The sequence below is a fragment of the Triticum dicoccoides genome, chromosome 1A, assembly GCF_002162155.2.
Source record: "Triticum dicoccoides isolate Atlit2015 ecotype Zavitan chromosome 1A, WEW_v2.0, whole genome shotgun sequence".
Lineage (NCBI taxonomy): Eukaryota > Viridiplantae > Streptophyta > Magnoliopsida > Poales > Poaceae > Triticum > Triticum dicoccoides.
The window spans coordinates 448009270-448018923 of NC_041380.1; the positions used below are offsets into that span (position 1 = coordinate 448009270).

A 9654-nucleotide genomic window follows, 5' to 3' on the forward strand; every position below is an offset into this window, starting at 1 on the left:
TTGTTGGCAATAGGAAGAGTTACAAAGCAAGTAGTGTTATGATAATCTTACCTATGCAAGGGGTATTTTGTTAAGTTTGAGTTTGATGGTGCTGATTTCTCTCTTCCTCTCTGGCATTAGGAAGATTTAGTTACAAAAAAAAAAAGTCGGAATTTAGTATGCTAATATGGTGATGCTTTGAGTTTGTATTAGTTCTTATAGGAATTGTGATAGCCCAAGGGTTATCTTTCCAATTTGAGTTCTTAATGCTGATTTAATTGTTTGGCGATTTTCTGATCTTGATATCATGTAATAAAATATAGTTGTCTAAAATGTTAGTATCTCTGGGAAGGTTGGAAATGTGTGAAGGGCTGCATGTCATTCTCATCATTTGCCTGTTAAATTAGCTGGTGCCTTGATGTTTGTAATCATATTCGGAATTGTCATCATTACAGCGGATGAATCTCTAATGAATATCAATTTGATGTACCTTTTCTTGCTGGTGCTATGTTTGATCCTCAGATGTTTTTGGGGCTATTCTTTTGAAAATCTTGCCACTGAGAACTCCATTGACGAAGACGGAAGCGGTATTGATGCTAATGTAGAGTATTGTTCTGTAATAAAGACGAAATTGGGCGCGCATCGCATTGTCATGGGTGCTGAGATGGACTGCTGTGATTCAACCGACGATGGTAGGCGGTTCTATGTGGAGTTGAAAACAAGCAGAGAGGTCGTTCTTCTTTTCCATGAGCTTTCAGTGTTCTGATACCACATATATTCAATCTAGTCACCATTCTGAATTTTGTAACAGCTGGAGTATCATACGGTGGAAAAATTTGAGAAAGAGAAGTTACTTAGGTTTTGGGTAATTTCTTGTCCTCTTATTTTTTGTAGCTATTGCATGACACCATTTTTTTATCATAACTATCGTTTGCAACTTATTCTGTTCTCTTCCACAGCGTGAAATCCTATATTGAGACTGTGCTCCGTATGATCTTAGAACAGTTCCTTTTATTAAGTTTCTTACATTTTTAATTGACCCCCTTAAGTTCTGAGGATGATTTGTTTCTTGTATGCGGGGACTGAGGATATATGCTAACAACTTTACATGGCCATCTTGTTATGATTCTCTCTGCGATCACAACTTCAGCTTCATAGTATTTTATCTTCAGAAGTCATATCTACTATATATAGCTTGAAACATTAACTTTTACTTTACTGAATATTACAGATTCAATCATTCCTTGCTGGCGTGTCGTATGTTGTCGTGGGATTCAGGTAGTATTCAATCATCACGACATTCTTTGTTAGTACTTCAAGCTTCCTGTCAGAGAATAATACATCAGAGCTTTAGTATATATCAAATTATCTATTATAACAGGCCTAATGATACATAACTTTTTTGAGTTTGTAGTTCCTTCAGTTTAATTTGTTTGACCACTTTTCAAGCATTTTGTTCAAACTTTTATGCTTACTGTTAGTGGTATGAACATATCTCACCCAGTATGGTCTTCTGTTCTACACATGTAACACACTGCATGCTACATAACCTGTGGTTTTTGCTTAATAATGAGACATTCAACCAGAAAGACATTCAAATTCCAATCCTCTAATATTGGCTATATGGTTGATACAATTAGGAAGGGGAGTACAATTACCTTTTCTGTCTGACTCTGTTCAGTGTTGTTTGTGATGTGTAGATGGATTGGCTGCAATGTTCAAAATTGGTTTTAACTTGATCAAGTTACACTCCTCTCTTTTTGGCTTTGCAGGAATGATGCTGGTGTACTTATACGAACTGAGAGACTAAGAACTAAAGATATTACACAAAAAGTGAAAGCAAAGAACTACTGGCAGGTATACTAAATTAATTCCGTGTTGTTCATTCACAACAGTGGAGTCTATGATATGTAAGGAAGAACATGAGTGTGTGAGTATAATATTAGGACTTAGAAGCGCATAATAACCTATATAGAAAGTCGAATAACTGGTTTGTCTTGCCAAATCTTAAATAATAGTGGAAAGGAGTGTACACTTGCCATTACTCTGATGCTGCAGTCCCTTTTTCTGTTTTGACGCGTAGGATAACTGATAACTGCCCTCTTTTGTAGGAGAGTACCAAATTACTTGCTATGCAACATATGTGACTAGCTTAATTTGAATTAAATGTATGGTTCTAAATTACTTTCTTGCACTTCCCACTGTAATATTCAGGGTGGTGTCTGCTTGGCCTTTGCTGACGAGGTTTTATGCTGGCTGTATGGCACTGTCAAAGAAAGTGAGAATTCCTTCACCACTCTTATTAGATGCATCTTCACCTTCCTCTCTCAAAAATATGCACTTGTTGCCATTCATAATCCCGAGTAGTTCTCTTCATGTGCGTGATATCGTTTGCCCCATGTCTTGCAGATGAAGACTATGTTCTGCAATTTGCACACCCGTTCCATCGATTGGAACTATTAAAAGCCCAGTCTCCATGCCCCGAGGCAATAACTCTGCATGTGGAACAGCTCACCGGTGCAACAAACTAGATCTGTTCCCTAGCAAAGCTTCGGCGCTGATGTTTCGCTAAACGGACAGCTTTGAGGGACCTTACGTAACAGCGTCGCGTCTTAGAATGGTTTGAGCTATAGTTCGAGGGGCTGATGCGGATGCATAAGAGACTGACGGTGTCATGCTATATGTTCGGTCGGTAACTGGAGGCAGTACGGTCACGGTTTGCTCTTTGAGTGTCCAAAGAGATTTTGAAGCCATCGAACACTGTATTTCTTCTGTAATACCAAGTTATAAATTAGGGAAGTGCAGAGTTACACTGCCATTGTAACGGTTCATCGCTCAAGGCACCAACGATGTGTAACTTTTGTACCAATGATGATATTGAATTTTAAAGACGGATGCTGCCATGCCATGGTAACATGCCAAGAACACCCCTTGGAGTTATGTAACTAGCGGTATATGCTAAGAGTTTCTTTTCGGACGGTGTGTTTTGACTCCTAGGCTCATCTGAGCCCGGAAGTGAACAGTAAATTCGCCAAAAATAGTAAAAAAATTCAATTCTTTTTGTGATGAAAGATGCTTGAGTTCGTGATGTATGTGCAAAAATTCAGAGCATTTGAACATCTGACGAGCTCTCGGCAAATTTGGGGGCTGTGAACGTTCTCAGGCATCTTTCAACACAATTTTTTTTAGAATTTTTGATTTTTTAGTATTTTTCTGAATTTATTGTTTAGAGGGTGTAGATGAGCTCGGGAGCCGAATTGAATATTCGTTTCTTTCAGCTTATTATGGAGAACATCTGATACGGCATGGTTTTGGCCCAAGGGTTATCTTTCCAATTTGAGTTCTTAATGCTGATTTAATTGTTTGGCAATTTTCTGATCTTGATATCATGTAATAAAATATAGTTGTCTAAAATGTTAGTATCTCTGGGAAGGTTGGAAATGTGTGAAGGGCTGCATGTCATTCTCATCATTTGCCTGTTAAATTAGCTGGTGCCTTGATGTTTGTAATCATATTCGGAATTGTCATCATTACAGCGGATGAATCTCTAATGAATATTAATTTGATGTACCTTTTCTTGCTGGTGCTATGTTTGATCCTCAGATGTTTTTGGGGCTATTCTTTTGAAAATCTTGCCACTGAGAACTCCATTGACGAAGACGGAAGCGGTATTGATGCTAATGTAGAGTATTATTCTGTAATAAAGACGAAATTGGGCGCGCATCGCATTGTCATGGGTGCTGAGATGGATTGCTGTGATTCAACCGACGATGGTAGGCAGTTTTATGTGGAGTTGAAAACAAGCAGAGAGGTCGTTCTTCTTTTCCATGAGCTTTCAGTGTTCTGATACCACATATATTCAATCTAGTCACCATTCTGAATTTTGTAACAGCTGGAGTATCATACGGTGGAAAAATTTGAGAAAGAGAAGTTACTTGGGTTTTGGGTAATTTCTTGTCCTCTTATTTTTTGTAGCTATTGCATGACACCATTTTTTTATCATAACTATCGTTTGCAACTTATTCTGTTCTCTTCCACAGCGTGAAATCCTATATTGAGACTGTGCTCCATATGATCTTACAACAGTTCCTTTTATTAAGTTTCTTACATTTTTAATTGACCCCCTTAAGTTCTGAGGATGATTTGTTTCTTGTATGCGGGGACTGAGGATATATGCTAACAACTTTACATGGCCATCTTGTTATGATTCTCTCTGCGATCACAACTTCAGCTTCATAGTATTTTATCTTCAGAAGTCATATCTACTATATATAGCTTGAAACATTAACTTTTAATTTACTGAATATTACAGATTCAACCATTCCTTGTTGGCGTGTCGTATGTTGTCGTGGGATTCAGGTAGTATTCAATCATCACGACATTCTTTGTTAGTACTTCAAGCTTCCTGTCAGAGAATAATACATCAGAGCTTTAGTATATATCAAATTATATATTATAACAGGCCTAATGATACATAACTTTTTTGAGTTTGTAGTTCCTTCAGTTTAATTTGTTTGACCACTTTTCAAGCATTTTGTTCAAACTTTTATGCTTACTGTCTAACACACTGCATGCTACATAACCTGTGGTTTTTGCTTAATAATGAGACATTCAACCAGAAAGACATTCAAATTCCAATCCTCTAATATTGGCTATATGGTTGATACAATTAGGAAGGGGAGTACGATTACCTTTTCTGTCTGACTCTGTTCAGTGTTGTTTGTGATGTGTAGATGGATTGGCTGCAATGTTCAAAATTGGTTTTAACTTGATCAAGTTACACTCCTCTCTTTTTGGCTTTGCAGGAATGATGCTGGTGTACTTATACGAACTGAGAGACTAAGAACTAAAGATATTACACAAAAAGTGAAAGCAAAGAACTACTGGCAGGTATACTAAATTAATTCCGTGTTGTTCATTCACAACAGTGGAGTCTATGATATGTAAGGAAGAACATGAGTGTGTGAGTATAATATTAGGACTTAGAAGCGCATAATAACCTATATAGAAAGTCGAATAACTGGTTTGTCTTGCCAAATCTTAAATAATAGTGGAAAGGAGTGTACACTTGCCATTACTCTGATGCTGCAGTCCCTTTTTCTGTTTTGACGCGTAGGATAACTGATAACTGCCCTCTTTTGTAGGAGAGTACCAAATTACTTGCTATGCAACATATGTGACTAGCTTAATTTTAATTAAATGTATGGTTCTAAATTACTTTCTTGCACTTCCCACTGTAATATTCAGGGTGGTGTCTGCTTGGCCTTTGCTGACGAGGTTTTATGCTGGCTGTATGGCACTGTCAAAGAAAGTGAGAATTCCTTCACCACTCTTACTAGATGCATCTTCACCTTCCTCTCTCAAAAATATGCACTTGTTGCCATTCATAATCCCGAGTAGTTCTCTTCATGTGCGTGATATCGTTTGCCCCATGTCTTGCAGATGAAGACTATGTTCTGCAATTTGCACACCCGTTCCATCGATTGGAACTATTAAAAGCCCAGTCTCCATGCCCCGAGGCAATAACTCTGCATGTGGAACAGCTCACCGGTGCAACAAACTAGATCTGTTCCCTAGCAAAGCTTTGGCGCTGATGTTTCGCTAAACGGACAGCTTTGAGGGACCTTATGTAACAGCGTCGCGTCTTAGAATGGTTCGAGCTATAGTTCGAGGGGCTGATGCGGATGCATAAGAGACTGACGGTGTCATGCTATATGTTCGGTCGGTAACTGGAGGCAGTACGGTCACGGTTTTCTCTTTGAGTGTCCAAAGAGATTTTGAAGCCATCGAACACTGTATTTCTTCTGTAATACCAAGTTATAAATTAGGGAAGTGCAGAGTTACACTGCCATTGTAACGGTTCATCGCTCAAGGCACCAACGATGTGTAACTTCTGTACCAATGATGATATTGAATTTTAAAGACGGATGCTGCCATGCCATGGTAACATGCCAAGAACACCCCTTGGAGTTATGTAACTAGCGGTATATGCTAAGAGTTTCTTTTCGGACGGTGTGTTTTGACTCCTAGGCTCATCTGAGCCCGGAAGTGAACAGCAAATTCGCCAAAAATAGTAAAGAAATTCAATTCTTTTTGTGGTGAAAGATGCTCGAGTTCGTGATGTATGTGCAAATTCAGAGCATTTGAACATCTGACGAGCTCTCGGCAAATTTGGGGGCTGTGAACGTTCTCAGGCATCTTTCAACACAATTTTTTTTAGAATTTTTGATTTTTTTAGTATTTTTCTGAATTTATTGTTTAGAGGGTGTAGATGAGCTCGGGAGGCGAATTGAATATTTGTTTCTTTCAGCTTATTATGGAGAACATCTGATACGGCATGGTTTTGGCCCATGCTTTTTTTTGCCGATGAATCGGCCGGAGTACTGCATTTTCATTTTTAGACCGGAAGCAGGGTTTATAAGTTTTTGAAGGGAAACTCGTCAAAACCCATGAGACGTGGTTGTTCCGTGTTCTTGATCTATTTTTTCAACGAATTATTACTTGTTTGAAACTTCAAATATGTGTGTCTAGCACATTTGTATCTTGTATTGTTAGATACTTATGACTAGACACATAAGACGTCAAACATGTTTAATGACTGTTGACTGTTTACAACCACCTCCACATCAATTTCAAATGTTTTGATGAAGGGTCAATGTTGAAGATGGTCAATAAAAGAAGCAACTGAGGGAGTGGTAGAAAACAACATCATTCAGGCCCTGTTTGGTTCATAAGTCCTATGACTTTTTTTAGTCCCAACTTATAAGTTCCAAGTCCCTAAAAAGTCCCTACCTGTTTGGTTCCCGGGACTTATAAGTCTTTATAAGACCATATTATAACTATAGGTCCTTTCTTGAGAGTCTTATTTCATAAGTTCCAAATGCCCACTTTAAGTCTCTATAAGTCGCTCCCGTTTGGTTTATAAAAACAAACACCCTCTCAGTCGTTCGAGATATAGATGCTCCAAGAAGAGAAAAATCAGAAAGTGACGCATAGTTAAAAGACACCAGTGACATCTGACCGGAAGACAAAGAACAAATAAGAGAGGCCGGTGTAATAAGCAAAACCAATTAGATGCTCCAAATGACGTTGCGACTACGTGTCTGCTTGAGTTGACAAGCAAATCAATGGCGGACACAGTCTGCTCTGCCGTCGCCGGCGAGGCAGTGCAAAGATTATGTTTGCTTTTATCAGGAGAAGGCGAGACCGGCGAGATGAAGGTGGATCGAGTAGAAATGGCCGTGCTCAAGCTCCAGACCATCGTCGCCATGTCCGAAGACTGGCAGGTCACGCACGCACCGCTGCTCCGTTGGAAGGCCAAGTTGAAGCGTGTGATCAAGGAAGGCAAAGGCATCGTACGCTCCAACAAAAGAAACACCGGCACCTTGGAGGAGCCGGGGATGGCGCGAAGCAGCTCCTTTCCACGGCGCGTGGCGCGAGCAGCCAAGCGGTTCATGCCGTTCAGCCGGGGTACAGCTCCCGGCGACGATCTGACCGACTCCGCGGTGCGGAGGTTCGAGAGGATAGCCGACGGCGCCGACGGCTTCTTCGAGTTGGTCAGGTGCGGCGGCCGTCCCAAGACCCTGATGTTCCTCCCGTCGTTCGCGCGGTCGTTGGCGGCCGGGGAGGCGGCGGAATTGTCGCTCAGGATGGAGGGCGGCACCGCGGTGATGCTGCTCCAGCCATGGTGGCTTGAGCTCGAAGGAGGCGACGGGACGACGGCGGCGGCGGCGTGCCTGTGGATGTCCTACGAGCACGACGTGGCGTGGGAGAAGAACTTCAAGATGATGGCGGCGTTCCGCGTCTCCGAGTCCCTGGACGCCATGAGGGTCGCCACGAGCTGCGTCGAGCTCCTGCCGCCCCAGTTCGGCGCTGCCCGTGAGGCCATGAAGGATCTCCTCGCCGGGATGGCCGTCCACGGAAGGAACTCCCCTGCCCCGTCTGCCATGTACCCGTCCTTCGTTCGCGCCGTCCAACGCTGCCACCGCTACGGCTTCGAGCCGACGCGGCCCCGGGCCGCGCCACGGTCGCGGTTGCCCGCTGAGATCCTGATGGCGTGCGCCCACTTCTACATCCTCCCGCTCCAGAATTCGTCCGGTTTGCCTCTGGAGCTGGTCTGGCACAGCTCCCCGGTTTACCTGCCCAAGAAGCTCTCGGAGCAGCACGAGCACGTCGAGCCGGAGCAGATACGCGCCGGCCTGTTGCCGACGACGGCAGATGGGCTTTCCTACCACGACGAGGCAGGAGGATCATTCGAGCTCGGGAGGCAATGGTGGTGTCCGCACAGCTCGACGCGCCTGTCGGTGGTGCCGGTGCCTTCACCGCCCAAATCTGTTGTGCAGTGGTGCAAGGGAAGTTGGACATTTCGCGGGAAATAAAGCCCTCTGCCATCTAGACATCTACTAGTACCAGTGTCCTTTTTTAGGAGTATTACTATATCCAGTACCAGTGTCAGATGCATGAGGTCCAAAATATTTTCTAGCTATGCAGCTTTTGTGCCATATAATCCACATTTTATTGCTAATTGTTCCAACTTCGATCTTCAAATGCGCGGGCACATCACATGAAAGTGTTGCTAAATGGAGTAAATTTCAATATAAGAACTGCACCTTTGGAGAGTATTGCCTCTAATCTTGTACACACAAGAATTTATCTTTTCCAACTAAAAAAAAGTTTTCAGTTGTGCTGTTCGATTGCATGCACATCTTTGTTGGTGGCAAAGTTGTACTGCTTCCTCCTTGCGGATTTATTGGCCCCACCTTTTATTCTGGTTCAAAACTTTGACCATAAATTTAACTCATAAAACATAAACTATATGTTCACAAAAATTATACCGTGAAAAACATCTTTCAGATGCAAATCTAATACTCCTTTCATTCATAAATATAAGATGTTTTGAATATTTGAATATGAACTACATACGAATTAAAATTGATGACCAAACACACTAAAACATGTTTATGTCCAGCTGATTCACAAAAAAGTTAGAACGTCTTATTTGTTTAGAGGAAAGGTATACACCCAACTTTATAGATAAAACCACCAGGCAGAGTACGACACAACATCCATCAACAAGAACGAAACAAAACAAGGAAGTAGCACAGACCAACAACCATGACACACATGCCACATAAGTTTACGGACACAGGCCACCATAAGATCAACAAGACAGGTGCGCAGGCCAACAACCTACCCCTAGGAAGCAAAGCAAGTAGACCTAAGCCCGAGCATCAGGATCTTGATATGATAGTGAAGAAGCAGATGGCCAAACATTTGAAATCAACACCTCCATAGCGTCACGATCAGCAGCCTTGGTCAATAATCTCCACTGCTGCAAGAAGATATACATTTTAAGAGAAAATCAACAGGCTTGTTAGGGAAGACACGCTCAATCGTAAACTTGTTCCTAGTGGTCCAAAGCGCCCAACAAAGGGTGGCAAACCCCACCCATAACAGCCGTTTGGTCTGCCCCTGGAGCCCCGAAGCGAGCAACCGAAGCTTAGTAAAAGAATTGGGGGCCCACAACACGCCTAAGAGGACCAAATGCAACACCAAGCCAGCTTGGCTAGAACACAGCCAAAGAAAATGTGATTGGAATCCTCCAAATCAGAGCATAAGGCACAACGATCCGAACCAGGCCCATTCCTTTTGCGAATTTGGTCAGCCGAGGGGAGC

The 9654-nt window shown here is 42.1% G+C and overlaps 1 protein-coding gene and 1 long non-coding RNA gene across 2 annotated transcripts in view; both read left to right on the plus strand.

The window, feature by feature from the left end:
• The window catches only part of LOC119353638 (decapping nuclease DXO homolog, chloroplastic-like), a 6681-nt gene extending 3725 nt beyond the window's left edge, over positions 1 to 2956 (plus strand). The window contains exons 8-13 of the mRNA XM_037620282.1: positions 349 to 709; positions 791 to 844; positions 1211 to 1257; positions 1752 to 1836; positions 2194 to 2257; positions 2389 to 2956. Of these exons, the coding sequence (XP_037476179.1) occupies positions 349 to 709; positions 791 to 844; positions 1211 to 1257; positions 1752 to 1836; positions 2194 to 2257; positions 2389 to 2510 (733 nt within the window). The 3' untranslated portion in view covers positions 2511 to 2956. The remainder of the gene's footprint in view (positions 1 to 348; positions 710 to 790; positions 845 to 1210; positions 1258 to 1751; positions 1837 to 2193; positions 2258 to 2388) is intronic.
• Positions 2957 to 4297: 1341 nt separating this feature from the next.
• LOC119300677 lies at positions 4298 to 5989 on the plus strand. Its single transcript, XR_005146604.1, has 4 exons — positions 4298 to 4338; positions 4785 to 4869; positions 5227 to 5290; positions 5422 to 5989. It is a non-coding gene; the product is annotated as an uncharacterized LOC119300677 (long non-coding RNA).
• Positions 5990 to 9654: the final 3665 nt, after the last annotated feature.